This window comes from Athene cunicularia (assembly GCF_003259725.1).
Source record: "Athene cunicularia isolate RWA chromosome 1 unlocalized genomic scaffold, athCun1 chr1_part2, whole genome shotgun sequence".
Lineage (NCBI taxonomy): Eukaryota > Metazoa > Chordata > Aves > Strigiformes > Strigidae > Athene > Athene cunicularia.
This window is the reverse complement of record NW_020799092.1, coordinates 32,005,829-32,030,155: the sequence shown is the minus strand read 5'-3', so window position 1 is coordinate 32,030,155 and position 24,327 is coordinate 32,005,829. Positions and strand designations below refer to the sequence as shown.

Here is a 24,327-nt window from a genome sequence, read left to right as displayed (position 1 = left end):
TTGATAGGTACTGACTGGCCATGCCCCATTTAGCTCATTTTCTCACATGTTGGTTTGTTCACATGATACTGTACTCCAGACAAGAGTGAGATCACATTATCATAGAATCGTAGAATGGTTTGGGTTGGAAGGCACCCTAAAGATCACATAGTTCCAACTCCCGTGCCATAGGCAGGGACACCTTCCACTAGACCAGGTTGCTCAAAGCCCCGTCCAACCTGGCCTTGAACACTTAAAGGGAGGGGGCATCCACAACTCTGGGCAACCTGTTCTAGTGATACACCACGCTCTCAGTAAAGAACTTCTTCCTCACATTCTAATCTGAATCTACTCTCTTTCAGTTTAAAACAGTTACATCTTATTCTATCACTACACTCCCTGATAAAGAGTCCCTCCCCATCTTTTCTGTAGGCCCCCTTTAAGTACTGGAAGGCTGCTATAAGGTCTCCCCAGAGCCTTCTCTTCTCTGGGCCAAACAACCCCAACACTCTCAGCCTGTCCTCATAAGGGAGGTGTTCCAGCCCCTGATCGTCTTCATGACCTTTCTCTGGAACTGCTCAAGCAGGTCCATGTCCTTCTTATACTGGGGGCCCCAGAGCTGAACACAGCACTGTAGGTAGGGTCTCAGGAAAGAGGAGCAGAGAGGGAGAATCACCTCCCTCAACCTCCTGATCATGCATCTTTTGATGCAGTTCAGGACATGGTTGACTTTCTGGGCTGCGAGCACACCTTGCTGGCTCATAGTCAGTTTTTCATAATAACCCCAGTTCCTTCTCCGCAGAGCTGCTCTCAATCCACTCATCTCCCAGCCTATATTTGTGCTTGGGGTTGCCTTGGCCCATGTGCAGGACCTTGCACTGGCGTTGTTGAACTTCATGAGGTTTGCATGGGCCCAACTCTCAAGCCTGTCCAGGTCCCTCTGGATGGCCCGTCCCTTCCCTCCAGCGTGTCAGCTGCACCACACAGCTTGGTGTTGTCAGTGAACTTGCCAAGGGTGCACTCAATCCCACTGTCCGTGTTGCTGACAAAAATCTTAAACAGTACCAGTTCCAACACTGACCCCTGAGGAACACTCGTCATTGCTCTCCACTTGGACACTGAGCTGTTGACCATAACTCTTTGAGGGCAACCATCCAGCCAACTCCTTATCCGTGAAATCCATGTCTCTTCAATTTAGAGACAAGGATGTTGTGTGGGACAGTGTCAAATGCTTAAGTATTACAAGGAAAAAAAGGAAGAATGCATCTTTGGAAGAAAAAAGTAATGGATGAAATTGAGAAGATATCTGTGATACAGATGGAGAGGTAAAGTGCAGAAAAGTTAAGACTTGCTTTAATTTACAGAGGACATCTACAGAGAAGCCAAGAATTAAAGCCAGATTCCTTGAATATCAGATTAATGCCTCATTCATCCTTTCTTCCTACGCCCCTTTCAGCAGCCCTAGTGCACTAGGTGCATTTTCATCCTGTGATGCAGTGGAAACTGCTCAGGCTACTGGTACAGCAAGCTTAAAGCTTTCACAGTTTCTCCATATTCTAATGCTCATTTCAACGTCATGCTGATTTTTTTTCTGGTATGCTTGATCTTTTAATACCCTTTTGTTATACTTTTCTGATGAGAAACTGACATGCGTCTATTTCAACTATCTATATTAATTTTATATATGTTTCCATGTGTTTTAGTTCCATGCTTTGCAAGAACGGAATGTTTGCACTTATCAGATGGTTTGCAGCAGTGACAGGAATCTCCAGAATCAAAAGTCCCTGCAGACTTGTTTCAGTGTCTTGTCCTCATTACGACTCACTATGCAACTGGCTCTACCTCAGGAGAATTTGTATTGGCTTATCTACAGTGGTACCTCAGGCTTTTCATTTACATTTCTTTGCTAAGCAAACCTGTGGAGGGAAAATTTATGCATATTCTTTAAGGTCAACCTAAGGGTCATGAATAAATCTCTAGTTAGTCTTCAATCACAATGGGTTTTTTTTGTAATGTTTTGTTTTTCTAAAATAAGGGATTTTAAAATTGAGGTTTCCACACAGTGTACCTTTTTCAGGTGGACTGTTGTAATAGCTTTTTCATCATAGCTGTGGTTTGAGTGTACTAATAAAATGAAATCTGACAGCATAAGGGCATTTTTTGAATGAAACCTGATTAAAAAAAAAGTCAAGATTTTTCAATCAGTAAAATGTTTGTGTTAATGTGTTTAGTTTGTTTTTTTTTTTTTTTAAAAAAAAAGATATTGCAGAGTAGACAATGATTGTCTGACATTGCATCTTTGGGGTTTTTTAAAATGATCTTTAAGGCTAGCGTTAATAAAACTATTCTAAAAAACACCTTATACCACTTAAAAATAGGAATCTCTGTATATGATTTTAGTGTGCTAGTTATAAATGCTTGAATTAGGAAAAAAAATAAGGAAAAAATTGACTTAGTGAAATAGATACACTTACAATGGTGTATTGAGACTTTTATTTCAAGAACAACAACAGTGTATTTTTGCTTTGAAAGGCAATGTTATTTAGTCAAAAGTCAAAAGGCTATTGTTACTTCATTCTACTATGATCAGCTGTTGCAATACAAATTGAGGATGCAATGTATTTTTAATTTTGGAAAATTTACTTTGTCTGAGCTCTAATTGGTCAAAATTCTTATCTTTTTTGTTTTGCTGGGACTGCTATTGCCCTCAGTCCTTACTTCTGAGGTGTGTTTTTTGTTTGTCTGTTGCTATGGGAGAAGAATTAAAATTAAAATATACTCACTTGCCATTCTGAAGTCCTACTATGTATATGGGGGACAGGTCTCTGTACCAAGCCTAGCTAATAATCTAATCTAATTAGAAGTAGGCAATAACTCAGATTTTCCCCAGTTCCTGAGCATTTTTTTTCAATTTCTGGCAATAGGTTTTGTGCCCCATTACACATTTGACTGATACAAAGAAATCTTCCTAATGCTTGCTCCTTTCTTGCTTACTGGGATAATAACACCCTTCTAGCTGTGACAGTTGACACTGTGATGCCTCCTGCTGCCACAGGTGTCTCTTTCTGAACATTTGTACAGACAGAAGAATAGATTTTTTTTTTCCCCTCAGAACTGCAATGTCTTCTGTACCTTTAAGGCTGATGTTTGAAAAGCAATTTTGTGACATAGCCTAAATTAAGTAAATTTTTGACAGGTTTATATTTCTAAGTCACTTTGATGCTCTTGAAAACCTCAGTCACAATTAATTTTCTTCATTTCACATATCATACTTAATATTACATAGTAGTTGTGTTGTCTGCCAGGACAGTGCCATGACAGACTAAAAAAATCATGTAAGGTTTGTAAGGAGAGGTAATTTTTTTTTAAAGAGACTGGCATTTGGGGATAAAAGTAAGATTTTTCTTTCTATCAATTACTTAATAAAAATTTGATACAGTACATTTTTAAGATGTCATTCTTTTATTATACCGCTGCATTGTGTGGGTATTTTTGAAGGTAATATCATCCAAGAATTTAATGGCATCATCTTCTATAATTTAAAAGTAGTTATAGAGCAATCACTAGTTTAAGCCTCTAGAAATAACAACCCAGATATTAAGAAAAAATTTCAGTTGGTTAGCATAACAAATTTCATGTAGGATTACAGAACTTACCTGTTTTTTTGTTTAATTTATTTTTGCAGGTACTATTCATATTTACACCATATGCAGACATTTGATGATGATAGGTCAGTCTGCTAAGGTATGGCAAAATGAATAGAACAATTTGAAATATTTACAGAAGATTGGAAAATGCACCTGTATTTTGCATAACACTGTACCCTGAATTTTCTATTTCATTGTCATTGCCAATAGTAGCACTTTGTCACAAGTGAATAAGAAGTCTAGACTGCAAAATGGCCAATTTCTCAGCCCTCATGCCTTCATGATTCTGCTCCTTTCTGAGCTGTGGAATGGAGCCCAGCATAATGTCTTGCTGGTGTTTGAGGTCGGATATGTTAGACAGTTTCAGAGGGTTCTATTATAGCTTTGTTTTGGACAACTATATCAAGTCCCAAGATTTGGTCTTTTGTTTCTTAAAATGTGGAAATGTACTGACACCTGGTGGATAGATTTTCAGTTGTGAATCCTTGATTAAAATGACCTGACCTTTCCCCAATAAAAATAATAATAAATCCCTTCCCTTTTTTAAACTACGAAAGTAGGTTTTGTTTGTCTTAGCTTTACTTTTTTCTTCTAATACTTGAACAGAGTCTGACTCAGTCTTAATCCAGTGTGTTTTCTTATCTGCTGGTTATAGTCATCTTTCATTGAGCAGTCATTTTTTTTCTCTTTGAATATCTTTTATTGAAATCATAAGATTTAGCACTTTCTTTAATGTATTCAGGCTTTTACTATATAGAAAAGAGAGGAAATGATAGTAGGTATTTCAGATTCTTTAAATTCATACAAAAAGAAAATCTGAATATTGATTTAATAATAACTTAATGTTGTGCATATTTTGTTTTGTGCACCTCAGGGAACATCTGACCCAAAGAAAATACAAGGGGAAGATATTTTTCAATCAATTTAGTAGGACTAATACTTAAAATTAGACTGCTGCAATGACTATGTTTTTTCTAAAGTTAAGAGCTGTTAGTGTATTTTTATGATTTTAAATTAATATAAGTGTGGGCTGTCACCAAAGAAGGCAGATTCTGTTGCATCCCAGAGAAGCTTGCTGATCTAGTTGTAAACTAACTTAGTAAAAAATGATCACTAGAACTGACACAAAGGAGAGGGATAACTCGAGAGACAAGCGTAGGACCACTGTCTGTTGGCAAGGCTATAGTGAGCTGGAGTGGTTAAAGAAGCTTGGAGGCTAAAACATAATGCTTGACTATAGTTTCAGATGGGAAAAAACCCAGTAATATGTGGGAGGAATGCTTTGTAGTCAGTAAAATATGTTAAAAATTAATACAATATCTGTAATTTTTTTCCCCTATTTTAATTCGTTCTACCAGGTGAGGATAAGTCTCCGTATGTGTCATTTAGTAATATGGAAGTATATTTATATAGGTTAAAATGCACTCAGTTTGAAACTGAATTTCTTCAATACAGGTCTTGGAATACTTACTGTGGGCCAGTATATGTATGGAATCATCCGTTCCACTCTTATCTGTACATTATTTGACGTGGAGAGCCACCCTATATACTGCAGTTTCTCAGTGTTACTTTGATTGTCAAGCCAGCATTCATGGAGAGGTATCCTGATTTACCATAAGTAGCATTTCAGGTGCAATCAAATAGAAACTAAATATTTGTTTAAACATTCCTGATTATTATCAGATTGCATGTATTTTTAGAGTTCTGCGCATATTCCAAAATCTAACTGCAATGTGGAGGTGTGTTTCCATATGTAAATGAGTTATCAATTAAAAGTTAAATGCAGTAGTACTTTGTAATATAATCATAGTCACAGACTTCTAGTATTAAATAGTGGCCAATACATATTTACAAAAGGTATTTTGCAAAGGTTTTACTTTCTTTTCAATTGTTGTTCATGACCTGGCTTTCATTACAGCTCTTTGTAGTTGTCTGAATTTTAAAAATATATTATTCTAAAATTAAATACCAACATAAAGAATATGAAAATGTAACATAATTTTTTTAAATTGATTTTTAATACTTCGGACAGATATTTGCTCGCCGTGGTCTCCTTAAAATTGATGAACTGAAGCAATTTGAAAATATTGGCTCTTCGCTGGAAAAATCAGAGACAAAAAGGGTTTTTAGAGAAGCCACTTTAAAGGTATTCTGCAATTCATTATAAACAAGCAAAGTAGTTACAATCTCTATGAATAGATCACGTAACACAGGTAGTGACTTATTTTTTCTTTTCATCAGATGTCAGTAATGATTTTCAAGAGAGCAGTATATGAATCCAGAAGAAAGCCGAAAAGCTACTTTTGTCCTAAGCTAAGAGTTAGTCTGAAAGAAGCACAAAATGTAAGTTTAACATTTTGTATAATCCTTCTCTTTGTTTACTATTTGCATGTAATGAATACATGATATAACTCTGCGTAATTCACATGGTACTATTAACAAGGAGAAAGTTTTACTCCTTCAGTTTCATAGTTAACTAATTTATTATTAAAACTCAGAACAAATTTGAAAGGGGGGAAGATGTAGTAACTACTACTTTAGAAAATACCGTTTTTTCTAGCATTTTTTCCTTTTAGCAATTCTGTTAGCAATAAAAATCAGAGAAAACTTGTCCAAATTCATACCAGGTATATGGGAGTCCCAAGTTTGCCCTGTTGTGTTAATTTACTGTGAAGGTAAAGGGGTACTTTGAAAAAAGCTACCATGTTTTTATATTTTTTTTGTACTTACATTGGAGAACTCTTAAGTCTTGAGAGATTGTTTTTGAAGGCCACTTACTTTTCTGCAAGATGCCATGAAGAGAGAGAGAAAGGCATCGAGGATACAAAGTAGACTTTTAAGGAAGTAATGAATTTCCTCAAATTTCACGCCTTGTGTTCTTTGAAGTCAGTGTCAAAAATGAGTGATCTACTGGGATAAGAATTATAAATAATCAAAGAAAAAGCTTTTTTGTGTGAGTGCATTGTCCATTTTTAGGTCAGCATGAAGACTTTAGATCAAAATAGATCAAAACTTAGTAGTTTTCTTTATGCCATTATGCCACTATGTGGATTTGCAATGGTTATGCATCTTACTTAGATTGTACCATCAATTTTTGGTCATAGGTTGATAGGTCTTTTTAATTCAAGACCTTTCCTAGATGCAGGACTGCACAGATAGAATAGAAAGTTCTCATTTTTATTTCAATGTGCCAAAGAAGATGCTTCTATCTGGGTGGTTATTCCCTTTGTGATGTACAGATGCCTGTTCTGCTTTCCTACTATTTGCAAATGTGATCTAAATAAATGTAATTCCTGCAGTATTTCATAGGAAGCTGGCAGAGAGGAGTAACTGAAATTACTAATAAGCAATCTCCCACACCCACTTTCTTTTACTGAGTAATATTGCCTGTTCTTTGGGATGTTTTGCACCCATGTAAGCAAAAGATTGTAATCTCTTTGCACTGTGACACCCTCTTTTGATAAAAAGTATTATTCTGTGGAATGTTGTTAGCTGATGGTGATATAAATATAGATAGATAGATAGGTTTTATGGAGTAAATTACTTTCTTTTGCAAATACTGCATTATGAAGAATTACTGTTTTTGCAGTATCATAAGAGTAAAGATGTTGGTTGCATAGGACTTCCGGAAGTAATTTGGTCCAGCCTCTAACTTGAAGCATGACTTTTGCCAATGATAGATCAAATCAGCTGTGGCTTTGTCTTCAAAATCTTCAATGAAGGAGATTCTCTATTCAGTCTAGATAATTTCTTCCCTACCCTCCTAATTAACATACTTTTCCTAATGTCCAATATGCAAGTCATCCCTGATGCTTTTAGAGTCACCTGAATTGAAGTCATCTAGTCCAGTTCCACGAAGTTAAAACTGTGGTCATTACTCCTTGTTATACTACCCGTTTCTACTCAGAAGAGTTTGGCTTCTTTACTTATATCAGTCTTCTTCAAGGAATTGTGGGCAGCAATTACGGCACCCATTAGCCTCCTCTTTGCCAGACTAACTAAGGATTCCTCAGTCTATTCTTTTACATTTTATGCCCCTAATCATCTTGGTAGACCTCCATGGGACCCTGTCCTGTTTCTTAGTGTTCTTCTTTCACATAGGAGCCCAGAAGTGGATATAGTACTCTAGGTGGAGCCTCATGAGTTCCAAGTAAGGGAAGAAAATAACCTCTCAATGTGCTGTACACTTCTCCTAGTGTAATCCAGTCTGCAGTTTGATTTCTTTGTGACAAGAGGACACTGCTGGCTTAAGTTTAACAACCAGGTCATTTCTGGCAGTGTTGCTACTCTGAAAGTTGATTTCCAGTCTGTACAGATGCATTCCTCCCCAGATGAAGAGCTTGGCCCTTCTCGCAGTAGAACTATTTCCTCAAGTTTCTTAAGGTCTCCTTGGACTGAAATTCCATCATCTTTAATTCTCATGATGTAGACAGTGATCCATTACATATGTACCTCATAATATAATGGGAAATTGACAAATCTCCATTTTTTGAATGACAAAAAGAAAGAGATACTACAAAGCGACATCTTTGCCACAGTTTATCTGATGCTAGAACATATTCCATCATTCAGAGCTGAACTAATAGGTTAAATCTGGATTTTTTTTTGTTCATAATAATTAATTCGTTCATAAAATACTTTGGGATAAGCTACGTGTAAAAATATGTACTGCACTAGGTACAGTAAAAGCCAAATAATGCAAAATAAGAATGATGTATTTTCTGTCTTAATTAATATTTATATAATTTTAATCTAGTTATTGATTTGCCATTAGTTTATCCTGTGTTGGTTTTTTTTAAAGAAAATTGTATTAGAAAGACTTATCAGAAGCAACTGAGATTGCTGACTTGAACTGCTTGTGGTTAATAGTTAAATGATAATGAAGTTATACTAACATGTTACACATGTGATCTGGTTGTATTGAACACTTCTGCTACATAAGATGCTTCTGTTTCAAATAATTGACTTGAATCGTAATTACTATTAAACAGCTGTGTGGACAGCACAATCAATCTGTTCCAAACCTCACTTACTGGAAATTTCCCATTATCCAAGATAGGGCCCAAACCTCAGTATGTTCAAGTATATGTGGTTTGTGCATATAAAGGCACCAGTCAACTTTCTCAAGGTCTGCTGATTCTGGAAGACTTAAGTATTTTGAATGATGATTAGAATATTAGGAACTCAGCATGCTTTCAAATAAGGGTGTTTGCCCATCAGACACCCATCATGTTCCTAGGAACCTATGTCTGTCTCATAGCAGGGTCTCATATATCTGATCTCCACAAGATTGAAAAATCTTCAGTAACTGATTTTTTTCTGCAGTGTCTGTTTGACTTTATGACAAAACTGAATGCCTGAAGTTAACAACAAATTGTTAGAAATTAAATTGTTCATAACTCATCCACCAAAACTCTTTTGCTTTTAAAATGTGCTACAACAGTTTTTGTTGCGTTATTTAAGAAGGAATCATATTGAATATTCATATCTGTTTCTGCGTGGCTTTTGTAGTTTTATGAGATTTGTTGAATGATGTAAAATCTGAAAGTACAGTTTTAATAACAGTATTTTTATATTATGCTGTTTGAAATGTGCTTCACTTTCACTGCAGTGCTAAGCATCCTAATCATTCTCTGATTTTCTGTAAAGTGTGTAGAACTTAGCTCCTTATGGTCAAGTCTGTATCATTATAAGGAGAGATCTGGGTGGCTTTACACTACATGGTCTTAATACTCTCACCCATTGTTTCCACTGTATTGTTTTCTAAGTAAAATACCATACAGCAGTGCATCTGGTTGCTATGAAATTACGGTACTTCTTAAGTACTGCCCCTACTTGCATAAGGCTTTGCTATGCTTTTGAAGCATGAAATTCATAACAACAACGTATTTTAAAGTATAATATTATTTTCTGTTTTAAAAGTGTACTTTCTGATGGAGAACTGTTTTGAAATAAATCTTGCTTTATTGTAACTCGGTTTAGGTATTACAAGGCTTATTACCTTTTCTCACTTAGGTTCCATGGCCTCGCACTACTACTGAACGTCTGCTGACAGAAATGTTTGACGGTGTTGCAGCTCAGTTCCTTGCCATCCTGGAAGCTCTGTCTGATAGTAGCAGGCGCGTGTTGCGCCCTGCTCCACCTGTTCCTGATGAAATTGAAGTTCGTGATGTCATTTCAGAGCTTTTTTTTGCAGGTCTGGAAATCCTCTCAGGTAACAGCATAAAGAAGCAAAAAGAGTGTTGGTGAGGAGCCCAGACCTCCATTTTATTATTTTTTTCTTTGCTATAAAAGAGAGAACTTGCCTGAAGGCATGTATTTCATTTATAACAATAGCATCTTTAAAAGCAAGCAATCTTTCTTAACTTTGTAAAATTAAAGATAAAAGTCTGGGTTGATATGTGTGTTCTATTATATCAGTAAAAATCTACAGTAATTTATGCATATCTTTTCTGAGTACAATGGATTTCACGTTCTTCATAGCAGCCCATACAGTGCTGTGCCTTGCATTTATTGCTAAAATGGTGTTGATAACATACCAGTGGCTATTTGGCTATTGCTGGGCAGTGCTTGCACAGCCCCAAGGCTGTCTCTCCAACCTTTTTTACCCCCAACGTCTAGTTGGCTGGGGGTGGGCAGGAGGTTGGGAAAGGACATAGCTGGGACAGCTGACCTGAACTCACCAGATGGCTATTCCATACCATATGATGTCATGCTCAGCAATAAAACCCGGGGCTAAGGGAGATGGGGGGACATTAGTGGCCATGGTGTTTGTCTTCCCAAGCAATTGTTATACATCCTGAGGCTTTGCTTTCCAGGAAGTGGCTGGATATCTGCCTGCCTATGGGAAATAGTGAATAAACTGCCTTTTTTTTTTTTTTTTTTGGTTTTGCTTGCACACACAGCTTTTGCTTTGCTTATTAAACTGTCTTTATCTCAACCCATGAGCTTTTCCATCATATTTTCTCCTCCTGTCCTGTTGAGAAGATGGAACGAGAGAGCATCTGGGTGGGGGTCTGGAAGCCAAGCAAGGTCAACATGCCATGGGGTTTCATGTATTTTTTTTTTAAAAAAAATCACTCAGGGTTAGATTTAAAAACTTGAGAAAAACACTGGACTTGATGATTCCTTCCAAACCTTATTTGCTGGGATCTGGACTGAATATAGCCATAGGTTTACAGATATTTTGTTAATAAAACTTATATAGACTAAATACACTTCAAAATCATATTTTCTTGATATGATTACTAGTTAATTGGAATATAACAAGTCAAATACAATATAAACTGATTTAATAAATTGTCTATATTAAAGGTGGAGTGAGCAGTACTAGTATTCAAGGAAGTCATTGCACCGATCATTTTGGCATAATTAATGCATCATCAACCCTTCTGCAGTTGATACTAACAGGTAAAGTAGCTTCAGCTTTTCAAAGGATTCTGTACCAAGTGATGTAAATGCTTGGTGAGCAAAATTTATTTTCAGGTTTGTAGCAGTTCTGTGCATAAAGGGACTGCAAAATGCTGTCCTCTGTGTGAGATATGCTTGTGTTTACATATAATGTTAACTCATTCAGAAGAGTTAATGCAGAGGTAATCATTACAATTTTCTTAAGACAGGTATTATTTAAATAGCATAGTAATATATGGGCATTGTAATCACATACTGTTCAATGTCGCAATTCATCTAGATATGTTCATGCCCCTAAACAGTCATTCAGAGGCCATATTCTGCAGTGATGTCTTGGTACATTCTAATGGAAGAGAAGTGGGATTCAGTAACAGAATGATCTTAAGCCTGTTGAGGTCCTTGGACCAATCATTGTGCTGCTTTGGAAAATAACAGCCATCTATTACTAAGTTAATATTGCTAACATCTTTTACCAAGTAACCACATGCTCAGGTAATGACAATGACTGTGGCATATTCTTAGGACTGCAGAACGCTCCTGAGTATATTAGCTAAGACACTTGCTTAGTGTTCCAAGGATGAGGAAAACCCTTTTCTGCCTTACTGTGGTTTGGATAAACTTGAAGAGAAATAGACTCTTTGTGTGTACATGCACATTTTCTGATACAGTAATGAGAAATGCTCACCTAACTTGCAAGAAATTGTTCATGTTTTTATGCATTTTTTAAACTAAATTTCTGGTAAGAAGGGTCATTATGGGGTGATACCCAGATTTAAGCTCCTTCTGCAACAGAAAGGACTGAATCCTTGATATTCTCTACACAGCTACATTAATATCAATAATAGCACAACCTCTTTGGAATGTAACAGGACATTACAAATGCATCATTAAAGTAGTATGTAAGCATAGACATTATAGCAAAGTAATAAAGCTATTGTATCTTGTAGAGCTATTAAAACATCCTTCAATATTATGCTGACTGTTCAATAACACATGGAGTTTTATCTTTGTACTTATCAATACCCAAATTATTAAATTAAATTAAATTAAATTAAACTTCTGAAGGTATATAAAATAGATAAAATATTTTTGTCGTCACTGCAGGAGAAAAGGGGGTGTCTGGAGATGCTGCGGTGAAATTCATAAAATTAGCTTTCAGCTATGAAGAGTGGGATGTGTTTGATTCTGCTATTGAATTAGTTGTTAATTTTCTTCAGGTAATCCAGATGCTATTTAGACATTCTTTATGTAGCCTTCTCCTGTGAGGGTAAGGAAGAGTATTCAAAATACATATTTTAAAGACAAATTTCTATTGTTTTTTTCTTCTCAACTAGGTTCAAAATGACCCAACATGGAAGAAAGCTGAAATGGAACTCAAACTTCTTACACTGATGCAACCTTTACTATTTCCAGGAAAATTTAAACAAGATTTTTCTATTAGTGAAAATAATACCAAAGAAGCTAGGATGCCTGATGGTTCTGAAAAGAAGCAAACGTTTAGAAGTGAGTGTTGTTCAGTTATAGCTGTGTTTGCATTTAAAATATTTTTGCAGCAAGAAATGTTATTATTTAAAAGCTATGTAATATGGTGCATGCTGTATTCTATGACAAAAACTAACTGCCACCTATTGAATTCTGTCCAGTTTTCATTTGCCAAAACAACTTTATACCATTTCCCTCAAGTGTGGAAATGCATGATGTACGTTAAACATTAAGTTATATGCAAAGATGTAAAATGAATAGATATTTTCAGACAGGTTTTCAGGAAAAAAGCAAACCAGGCATGTTCAACTTTCTTTTGTCTGTTCTTATACTTAGTTTATGTAAAATTTCTTGACATAGAAGCTAGAAATCAACTGTAGTTTAATTCTATGACATTCCAAAAAACTGCAGATATCTTGAAAATGCTGTTTCCAAAAATAGGAATGCTCACTTTTCACAAAAGTGAATAAATTTGTGAATATCTGTCTCCTTTGTATCTACTGTTTTTTAGACCATATTATCTGCTGGCATAAATTGGTAAGTCAGTTCACTCAGATATTTTCAAACATAGGTTTTTAGCTAGAAATAACATCTTGCCTTTCCTTTTCTTCCTTTTTTATAAACACTGAATGTAGAGGGTTCCTTAAAGCATGGAGAGCCTTCTCATGATCTTATAATTTTGGCAACAACAGTGTTTTCCTGTGTCTCCACATCTAAGCAGGTAATAACAGAATTAGAAACATTTCTTCTAAATGAACACTTAAGCTGTAACGAATGCATATCATTGAAGACCAAAGGAATCAGTTGCATGATTAACAAACTGAAAGAATATACAAAAAGTACCTATGAAATGTGATAATTTTGTGATTTTTTTAAAAAAAAATTTGGTTCAATTTTTTTAATTGGTGCTATGTAATCAGGCTACTTTAAAAATGTTTAGTAGATATTAAATCTATTTGGAAGACCATAGGGCTGATTGTATGTTTCAGCTAATCAAGCAGAGATGAAATTTCTTTAAGTATATTAGATTTAGGTGGACAAGCGTGCTCAGCTGTAGAAAACACTCTGCAATATTTATAGAAACAGGAGCAGTTACACTAAGGAATGATAATGACTCTATAGCAGCGGTATGCCTGCACTTTAAGGTAAATTCTCACTTGCAAACAAACAAGGAACAGCAACAATAAACCCAAAGAGAGTGGGACTTATTGTGCTGAAGTCTTTACTACAGAATCATAAAATACCAGGTTGGAAGTGACCTCAGTAATATCTGTTTATATATCATATTTCTGATGGTTTATTCCCACAGTATCCACTTTTAACTTACTTGCTCAAACTGAGATTTCCCTTAATGTGCTACTGTGAGGGGAAAAAAATACAGTCCGATGTCTCCACTAGCATTTACATTAAAATACTTTGTGTTTCAAAAGACTACTGAAAAATTTTCCTTCGAAAAACCCTGTTCTGCTAACATGGCATATGTCTTAACTGCAAAATTTATTTTAGATATAACTTGAATATTGCCCCAGTTTGAGTATAACTGGGCAGACACACTTTTAGCTTTAATGTAATATTTTCAGTCAAAATGTCTTGCCTGTAAGATAGTTATACCTTTAGATAACATAATTTGTCAGCTTTTGTACATGATCACTGTATCAGAGAAGCAGGTTACCTGGATTTAAACTCTTCTGGTTCTTCTACATTTTCTCACAAATCTCTTCAGTACCTAATCTGTCCAGGGAAGACAGATAAATTCTCCCCTGATTAACAGAGAATTCGTGGATGGTGATATAGCGGAGCCAATCCAACAGCTTGCTGCCACCAAATAAATGGCAAAAGTCATCATGATTTACTTATTTTTCAGTCTTTTTCTACCCCTACTTCTCAATATCAGTATCTTTGAAATCTTAAGCTCATACACATACAGGTAGTGTGGATATAGCAAGCTTGAGTTTTATTGCATGTCTAACTCAGGTATAAGTGGCAATAAAGATGTGTACTCAGCATTAAACACTGTTCAGAATGTGTTTTAACACAGTGTAGACAAACTCTATTCTCTTTTAAAATGTGTTAATTAGGAGGTTAATTGAATAGAGTTTTGAATTTGTAATTATTCTCTTCACAAGGTGCAGATGTGTTTTAACATTTCTTTCAGTTAGGTATTCCTCTCCAACCTTTTTTCTAGTTGTTTAAATCGTTCTTCACTGCTCCCTCATCTGAGATGCACCAACAACCCATGGAAGTACTCTGTCAAGGCAAAATGAAACCTTTTAACTTTGATGATCTTATGAAAATATTTAAATACTGTAATAAGAAAAATACTGTAATAAAAAATTAAAACTGTTAAATTATATTATTTAGTTTCCCCAGAATGTATTGAATATTACAAAATTTTACAGATAATTTGCTTGTCTCTCCCATGTAATTTTCATCTCACTGCTTTCCTTGTCTCTGTCACTTTTAAGAGCTTGACAATAAAAAAAGAAATAAAAAAGCACCTCTAAAACTGCTTGTATTGTTGGGTGAAGAAAAGCTTTTTTTATTTTAAATATTTTAAAAAATATTTCTTAAGCTTTCAAAATGTCATCCCCTATAAGAAAGTTAAATGTGATAATGTCTTATTTACTTTGAAAATTTTTGGGACTGTTTATATACTGGGTTTTGAGAGTGTTTATATATGCACCTGTTTCTACAATTATATTGTTTTTTCTTTCCAGAATATTCAACCGGATGAAGAAATACTTGTTGATATAATAATGTTTTTGTGGCAGAAGTGTAAAATGGGACTTCAGCGAATCCAAATGAGTGGAAGTGACTACTTAAAATATATCCACAAATACAAAGCTTACCAAGTACTCCTTTATTACAACGTATTTCTTTTTATATCAATGCAGACTGCTATAGTATGTCGAGATAAAATATTGGTATCCAGTCTAAGTACATTTTCTTGTGGTAAAATGCAGATAGATCTTCACTGAAGATGTGAATTGTATATACACTTTGAACACAGTCTGCTCCTGTATGCCAGTATTAAAATACCTCAGCCTTTTCCCAGTAAAGTAACCCATTCTCTACCAGTGGGACATGGTGGAAAGAGCTAAAATAGTGAAAACATTTGGGCATGATATAAGAAGAAGCATTTGGTGTATTGTGGCAGAAAATACTAATATATTTCAAGAAAGTTCCCTAGATCAGTAGAAGAAAATGACAAAACCCTTACAGCTTGAGATGAGAGATGGGGGTCAATAGTATTTGGCCCACCAGATAGAGCCACAGCCTTATCTTGAACTTCTTCTGAGACTGAGAGGCTCTTGGTGAAATGCAGTCTTCTGAAGGATAATTTACACTAGCTTCTTTGGGCTGTCAGTTGATACTAACCAGTTTCTGGAGGAGTTAATTTTGTGGCCCCGATCCCTATAGTAAAATTGTTCAGAGATTCACCAGAAGATAGTGTATTGTTGCTTTTCTCTGTGTGTACAACAGGAGCATTCAGGTCTCTTTTGGTAAGGTCTCAGGAGCATTCAGGTCTCTTAAGTGGGGAGATATGGGTATAAATGAGATGTAATTGATCAAATCTGCTGGAATGCTTACCACACTATGACAAAGTATAAAAATTGTAGAACTTTTATAAACCTTATATAAACTTTTAAAAAACTGTAGAACTTTTATAAACCTTCCTAAAATAAAAAAAAAAAAATGTTCTAAAATTTAAAAAAGTCTGCTATCTAAAGAAATAGGGGCTTTGGAGCAGCAAATTCAGAATCTTAGCCTGGTGTGAGTCAAAGAAAAGAAGCCAAATCCAATAAGGGAGTTGTGTCCATGTTTATGAATACTTTAAGACAATTTTAAGTGCAAAACCCTATCTACTTCTGTAATATATAAATAACTTCCAAAAATTTGTTTTAACTCTGTCTTGATTATTTTTCTTTCCTCTCCCTCCATTTATAGTGGGTTCATGTACTCTGGATAATAAACGAAGTAATTCAGAAGAGTAGCTTAGCAGAGTCTAATGTTGTATTGCTTGCAGAGGTAACCTTACATCTAACTGCAATATTGGAAAACATAGCTGATTCTACAAGTACGTCTAAGAAAAAAGGAGGTAAAGCTTTCAACAAATATTTAGTTTTCTTTCAAGAATTACTTTCAAGATTGGAACTTTCCTGAGCTGAAAACTTTGCCAAATATACATATTCAAAAATTATTCTAAAGAGATTGTCGAGGGTACAATAATGATTTTTTTGTACACACAATTTCCTCCATAATTGGAGCTAATGAAACCTAGTTTTCAAAGGATTTATGCATTTTCCCCTTACATTTCCAGTTATACTGAGGTAACCTCATTTTGAATTGCATCTCTTATGACTCACCCTCCCCACAGTCTACTTGTCTCCGGGCCCCTTCAGAGTAGTCTTAGATCTCTCATATGTTCTCTGAATATTGGCTAGGCAGAAGGCAGTATGCACTGTGGCTTTTTCGGAGCATTCAAGGTTGACTAGTGGCAGACCAAACAGAGCAGGGAAATATTAAGGTCATATTGAAACTTTTGCTTTTATTGGGTCATTTGTATATCTTGTCTACACAAGTCTTGATTTTTGTATGTGAATTCAGTTGTCTTTGAAGTTGAACTTAACTTGGCTTACATTATTAGGATATAATGCAGGTTGCAATCACAGTCACATTAAACTAATTTCCTTCAAAACCTGATTAATGCTGTAAAACATGAGTATTTAGACATACTTTTAAAAGTTTTCTGTTGTTGTGGATGTAGTATCATGGAATATGAATTATAGTTTTCATAAATGTTTTACAGTAACTTGAGAGTAGATTTTAAGTACTGTTTTAGAACATATCTAGGAACAGAAGAGAATAATACCTTTTGTTCTATTGAAAGTAAGAAAATCTTGGAACACTACTATTCATTATAAAGAAAGACTAGGTATTGTTTTCTGTGTTGTTATGAAAATCATATAATTCTGATGGAGATAGGTGAATGATCACTGTATCAGTTTAAATGTCTTTAAGGAAAAAAATTTGGATAGGAGCCATTGGTCAAAACAAACTGATAAAAGGCAGTCAAACACATGCTGAGAAGAGTCTTTTTTACTGAATGAATGCTGAGTGAATATAGATTTTTTTTTTTTATTTATGAGAAAGAGACAGTGAACAAACAGAGGTAAACAGGTAAAAGTGGACAAGGAGTACAAGAGTGACTAGAGTACAGGGGTGAAGTTTGTCCTTCTGAAAGGGCAAAAAATGGATTTATTTCAGTGAAGAAATAAAATTTGGACAGGCTAGAGGGATGTAACCAAGAACAAAGAAACCACTTCTTTTTTGGCTGCTTCCTCATGTTTTGGAAAGGAAAACCTTATTCTGAATTCATTCTTTGTAAATAAAAATAATTTAAACAATCCAAATGAACGTTGGAAGGATGATAATATGCCTTCAAGGAATATTAAATTGAAATAGTATATTCATAAAAAGATCACCTCATGTATTTAAAAATCCTCTTACAGGTTAAATAAGCATTAAACCCACTGTGAATTAGATAAGAATAGATTTGAATTGATTAAAAAATGGAAAATTGATATGAATGCTACAACAATGGGAGGAACTACAAAATGAATCCAAGTTTAATTGGTTTGGATATAATGTTGCTATGAAATATAGGGTACATTTAAAAACTGTGTTATTGGATAATCATGTATTGAATTAGTATAATTGTACATATGTAGCTATTGTGTTTAAGCCCTGAAAAGCTTTTCAGGAAACAATATAATTACCTCTCATAGTCAAGTACTGAAGAAATGTGTTACTGCCAGACTCTTAGGTTAGCTGTAGAGCTAATCAAATGGTATTAAAATTTACTGAGTATGTTTAATTTTCACTTTCTGATTTGCTTCCTATAAAAAAGGAGAAAGAAGATCCTCTCTCTCACAAGATGAACCCTGTGATATACCTGAAATACTGATGGTAACAGCTAATTAATTTTCATTAATACAGTGGTTTTGAATAGCATAAGGACACATTTCTGCTTGAAGCTTTTCATACAATTTTGTATTTGGATTTATAAAGCGGAAATGTTTCACAAAATCATGCTAGTGCAAAGAGAAAAAGAAAAGATAGTTTTTCAAATGAAATAAAATCTGAAAGTTTTCCTGTAGTCTTTTTTAGTAATCTGTGATATAGAAGTTTTATTTGAAACTTTTTACAGTGTGATCATACCGATTTCTATTGTACACTCTTTTTAATGCCAATGTATAGTACCAGCTTTAAGGGGTTTAATAGCAAACTTTTTTAAAGGTCATTCATACAAACTTTAGTCCTTGTTTCATTTAGGAAAATATTTTGAGTTGTGCTTTTGCTTGTTTGTTTTTGTAAGGGTGATGTGGAATAGGCGGAACATACTGAGCGTCCTTGCTTTGTTCAGTGTGTTCAGCGCTCAGCACTTTGCAGAAGTATCCAATCAAATATTTCAAAATTAATAAAACACATTAAAAAGAAAAGACCTACAGTAGTCTGAGGATTCAGGAATTTTGTCAATGGTATGTCTTAATGCTTACACACATCAAGAAGTTTTAATTCAGTGACAGCCTACTTAAAGGTGTTGTTTTCTGAAAAATTGGTGTCTTATTAACAGCATCTAATGGAACATTGAAAAACTGCTTGTGAAAAATATTGTCAGCTTAATTATTTAAGTTCGGTTTCATTCTGCTATAAGCTCTTTGAGTTAGTAAATTGGTTTTGAGAGGTGAAGGAAAATCAGTCCTGAATTAACTAAAATGACTTGAAATTTAAAACACTGATGTTAGTATATGAAAGCATGGGGAGCAGTTCTTGAGTAAAGATTATTTGAAAGAGTTTAAACTGCAACAGCTAAAAATAATAGCACTTTGCATTTGATAGGCTGTATTGTAGCTTTTAATGCTGTTATATAATAAAACGTGTTTCTGTGTATTTTCATTTCAGAAAAGTCCTACAGAACAATTAAAAATTGCCTATGAGAATCTTGAAAAAGCAATTAATGGAATAAACACATCTCGCTTAATGACCCTTCTACCAGATGGAAAGTCAATATTTGACAACTGCTGTACAAAGGTAAAGTCTACAAAAAGCTACACTGCAACAAAATTTATAAATAATGTATTGGATTTTGATGACATAAAATTCATATTTTCTTCATACTTAGAAATTTTAGCATTATCAAATGTTCCTCATCTTCCTACCCCATATAAAAAGAGAATAGAAAAAATAAATCTCTGTGTAGAAGAAATAGCATTTTTCTCTTTCAGTAATAAACTCTAAATTCTTTTAGGTTTTCTTTACCATTTTCTTTTGGAAATAATTGTAATTTTTAGCTTTGTCCTATAAAATAAAAGCAAAAATACTTTCCATATTTATTGTCTGCAACTGTTTATTATTAAAATTAATTTTTGATGTTGAAGGGAGTTCAGATTTTCTAAATATTATCACTATACCCAAGTATGGTCTTTGTTTTGTGGATTGGTAGCACAATGAGACATATTTTTCTGCAGTTTCATATTTATTATTAATTCAGTTTCCTATTGATTCTGTTATTCTTGCTTTCTCTGTCTAGTCATTCTTCTTCCTTCTACATTCTCTTGAATGACCGCATATTAGACAGATATGAAAAATATCACTGTTTGTAATTTACTGGAATATTATCAATGTCAAGGTAAATGTAATAAGCTAAGTAATAAAAGTTTGTGGGTTTTTTTTAATTGCTGCTTCCTATTTATTAGGTGGACTCAAATGATCCGGATTTGAATTCTGTTTTGGGGTGTGGCAATGATAAGACAGGAACAGGTAATGGTTTTGTAATGGATTTACACTTGGAGCTCATTCAGGCCCAACATCGAGTAGCTGTGAAACTTCTTAAAATGACACAAGGTAGGTTTTAATAAGGCTACATGATCTTCATAGATTGATTAGAGTCCTCTGATAATATATTCTGTAATTCTAAGAAATAAAGGAGTATCTACTTTCTGAAGAGGAGCTGATGTTCGGCAGTTTTATGCCACGTAGAGACAGAAATAATGTACTGAATTTGTGGAATTTAGATTTACCACATCATGCTAGCCTCTAGCTTACTCAACCAATGGGAGTTAAACTTTGGTAACAAGTACTGGATTTAATTCCTAGACAGTTTGTTGTGATATTCCAGTTATAATATTAACTGTTACAGTGCCAGTAAGGGGGAATTGGGGGATGCTCTGCAGAAGTTTTTTTTTCCCTCTAGAGAATGACTTGAATATTTTATTCAATGCTCTTTGTTCAATTTGCTGAATTTCCACTCCTGTGAAGTTGTCATTGTATCTTCCCAGTCAACAGATATTCCACTCTTGCCAGATGCCTCCTAAAAACATTCTACTTGATCTCCCATTCCTGGTGTTTGGTTTTTATTTTAAATTAAAAGCTAGTATTAGTTGGACACTGCAGAGCTCCCCTATTCACTGCTCCCTATGAGCAAACAAGATCCCTCTTTTCCTGTGATATTAGTATAACTACTACAGATGTTAGAGCAGGAGGGTTGAATATTTTTATTGGCATGATCAGCCCAAGAAATCCTTCTTAAACCAAAGAAAAGAACATGAGATGGAGCAGATGTTTACTACAAAACTACATATTAATGCCTCTCATTGAAATTTTCTCAATAACACTATCAGAATGAATAACTCAGGATTTCCTTCCCACGTAGGTGCTCAAAAGGATTATGGAAGTCTTAAGTCTAGCAAGTCTCATGTGAAGAATATTAAAGATTTGCATTATTTAACAGGTAAGGCTTACTAATTTTTAGAAGTATAATAATTAAGTAAATAAAATTGCTGCTGTTTTATAAATGTCTTCAAATATGTATTTTACAGAGGCACTTATAATGAGAAAAATAAAAAAGAATAAGCTATCCAGAGCAATCTTTTTGATGCAAAAGGCTGCACAAAAGTTCCCTAAAGAGTTAACCACTTCTTCCCAAAGGCAGCTACTGGAGGTAATAAAAAAAATCTTATGGTAGAAATTCTTTAACATCACAGTTTTTCTTGTTCCATATAATTAAAACTTGGATTACTCCTTCTTACAAAAAGAAGAAAAATGGAAGGATCTGGAGGGACCTTGTGTGTTTTTAACTTCTGTTGCCAAATTTTCCCTGAGAAGTTTTATTATGATGAAAGCATCAAGTGACTTAAAACAAGGAAAGAGCACATCCCCAAATTTTGTGCGCACATGCAAATTGCAGGAAACCTGAAAGAATATATGATTTTTCTTTCTACACTTAATCACCTAGTCTTTGCAATTATAAACCTATGCCTTGACAAAATGTCAGGCAGTTTTCCTCACTTCAACCTTCAACATCCTTCTTTTTTCAAGATCTGTAAATTGTCATAGATTACTTTAGCTGATGATGATGGCATGGACCTTACTTTTATTCTTTTTGAATAAACAGTTTAGAATTTGGAGATGTTGGAATTTATTGAGGCTTAAGGTAGGTTCTTCATGGGCTCATTCTGAAGTCTTTCAAAATCAGTGGGAGTCTTTCCATGAAGTTTTGTACTAGCATCTGCCCACGAAATATGCCTTCTCATCAGTGGGGCATAACATTTCTTTATAGCCTGTACAACAGAATCTGGAATTCTCACTATATAATATATGAAAAAGTATTTTAAACAAGAAGTTACTAGAAAGTGGTTTTTTAAGTGCTGCAAATTTGGAAGCATGATAATTAACACACACATCTTTTATGTCACAAGAATACAAGAACTGGATCAGAAAAGATACACTAAAAATCTCCTCGTATATTTGTAAAATACATGACATTTATGAATATAAGATGTAGTGATATGTACCCTCTATGTTCCTTTATATGTTCCTGTCCCTGCTATGGGAGACTGCATTTCACCATTTATTCCACCCATTGTTGGTTGTGTGGTGTTGTTGTTGGGGTCAGTGGGATTGATGTCGATTATGTATAATCTGACTTGTTTGTACCCCCAGCGCTCACCCATGTACTGACCCTTTTGTATCAAATACAATTTGGTTATTGGTTCATCTTTATGCTGGTTGTGTCCTTTATGCTAGGCCTAATAACTGCCAAAACAATGAGGCCCCCACATTTTTGAAAGACACTAATAGACTGTCAGTCAGCTCTCAGCTCTCTCCAGCTAAGGGAAGTGGCTTAGCCCTACATTTTCTTGGCCTGCATTCTCCTCCCTTTATTTCTGGACTTTCTTTCTTTCCTCTATTTCTGGAGTACAGAAAATCAGTCTCACCACTTCCACAGCTCCTTCAGAAATTGCATGGATTAGGTCTCCATCTCTCTCCTAAATAAGAGTTGATATCTTTTTTGTTTCTTATTGGAGCTAATCACTGGTTGACACTACTTGCTAATCAACATTATTTGTGATCATTCTCTTTTTTTCTATAGGTTCTTCCAAAACTGGATATGCCTCAGCCCTGCCTGCCTCTTTCATATGCAACTGTGCATTCTCTTTATTGTACATTGTGAAATTAATCTGCATATGTAAGGCTTACACAAAGTACCACTCATCCTAATTTAGGATGTAAGATGATACGAAAATCTACAAGTTTTCTACATAGCAGTGAAATTTTGTAAACTCATTTTGAAAACCATTTATAAGTGTTAAATCTGTCTCATTGTTATGTTTTAATAGTTTTTCCCTTTTGATTTAAATCATAGGAAGTACTAACATTAATTGAGCAAGTTGAAGCTGAACAAAGTGCATTGTATCACAGTCTCAAAGAAGCTAAAAGCGGCAAGAATAAAAGCAGGACTCCTCCTCCTCCCCTATTACTTTCTAGATCACATTGCTCCATGACATTTAAACCAGCCCCATTCTCCTCAGATATTCAGGTAATGTTTTTCATGATGACTGCGTAAGAAATAACTACACAATACATGATAGAGCAAAAGTTGTTTCAACAGTGCTATGACATCAGAATTTTCCCTGTTCTTGAGAAGACTGTGTTATTCTGACTTAAAAGTATGCTTTTTTCCCCCCCATGAGTCAATTGTGACTCACTGTTTTGATCTTCGTATTTGCATGAAACTTTCTTCATCTCATGCATCATGTTCCCTGGTGCTTCTGTCATATAACACTTACTTATTCTACTTGCCAGAAGCTTATTCTCTTGCTTAGGGCCTGACATACTCCTAGTTCCCTCTGAAGAGATGCAAGGCTGTTGCATCATGTGATTCAAGAAAATACCACACTGAAACCTCTGTTAATGAAGTGCTGAAGTGCCATAGTTCAGGTGGAAAAATCTGCCTTCTCTTGAACATGTGGAATCACAGAAGTACTCCAGTCATAAGGGATTTTAGGAGAGGTCTCTAGTCCAACTTTCTGCTCAAAGTAGGGTTGGCTATGAGATTAGACCAGGTTGCTCAGGGCAGTTAGTTCTGAGATCCTCCAAGGACGGAGACTGAACCGCTTCTCTGGGCAATCCGTTCCAACAGGGCAACCTGCTCATGGGGAAATTTTTTTTAATTTATGTACATTTGGAATCTCTTTTGCTTCAATTTTTATCCTCCTACCGTGAACTGCTGTGAAAAGCCTGGCTACATCTTCACCACTTGTTTGCAGGCACTCAAGGGCTCCTGGTAGGTCCTCTGAGGCTACTTCTTCTCCAGGAAGAATAAGCCCAACTCTCTCAAACTCTTCTTCCAGGGCTAGTGCTCCAGCTGCTGACCATCTTGGTGGGCCTCTGCTGTAATCATTCTAGTTGTTGAACATTCCTTGCTAGAATGCTGGGGGGCAGGAGGGAAACTGGCCATGGTATG

General features: G+C 35.0%; 1 protein-coding gene across 1 annotated transcript in view; it reads left to right on the top strand.

Moving 5' to 3' along the window:
- CFAP54 (cilia and flagella associated protein 54) overlaps positions 1–24,327 on the top strand; it is a 138,669-nt gene that overhangs the window by 28,854 nt on the left and 85,488 nt on the right. The window contains 18 exon segments of the mRNA XM_026864706.1: positions 1,683–1,854; positions 3,665–3,723; positions 5,082–5,225; positions 5,659–5,772; positions 5,868–5,969; positions 9,642–9,840; positions 10,941–11,036; positions 12,141–12,253; positions 12,371–12,545; positions 13,154–13,239; positions 15,236–15,370; positions 16,467–16,617; positions 18,430–18,488; positions 19,485–19,613; positions 20,279–20,426; positions 21,235–21,312; positions 21,401–21,522; positions 23,227–23,400. Of these exon segments, the coding sequence (XP_026720507.1) occupies positions 1,683–1,854; positions 3,665–3,723; positions 5,082–5,225; positions 5,659–5,772; positions 5,868–5,969; positions 9,642–9,840; positions 10,941–11,036; positions 12,141–12,253; positions 12,371–12,545; positions 13,154–13,239; positions 15,236–15,370; positions 16,467–16,617; positions 18,430–18,488; positions 19,485–19,613; positions 20,279–20,426; positions 21,235–21,312; positions 21,401–21,522; positions 23,227–23,400 (2,256 nt within the window).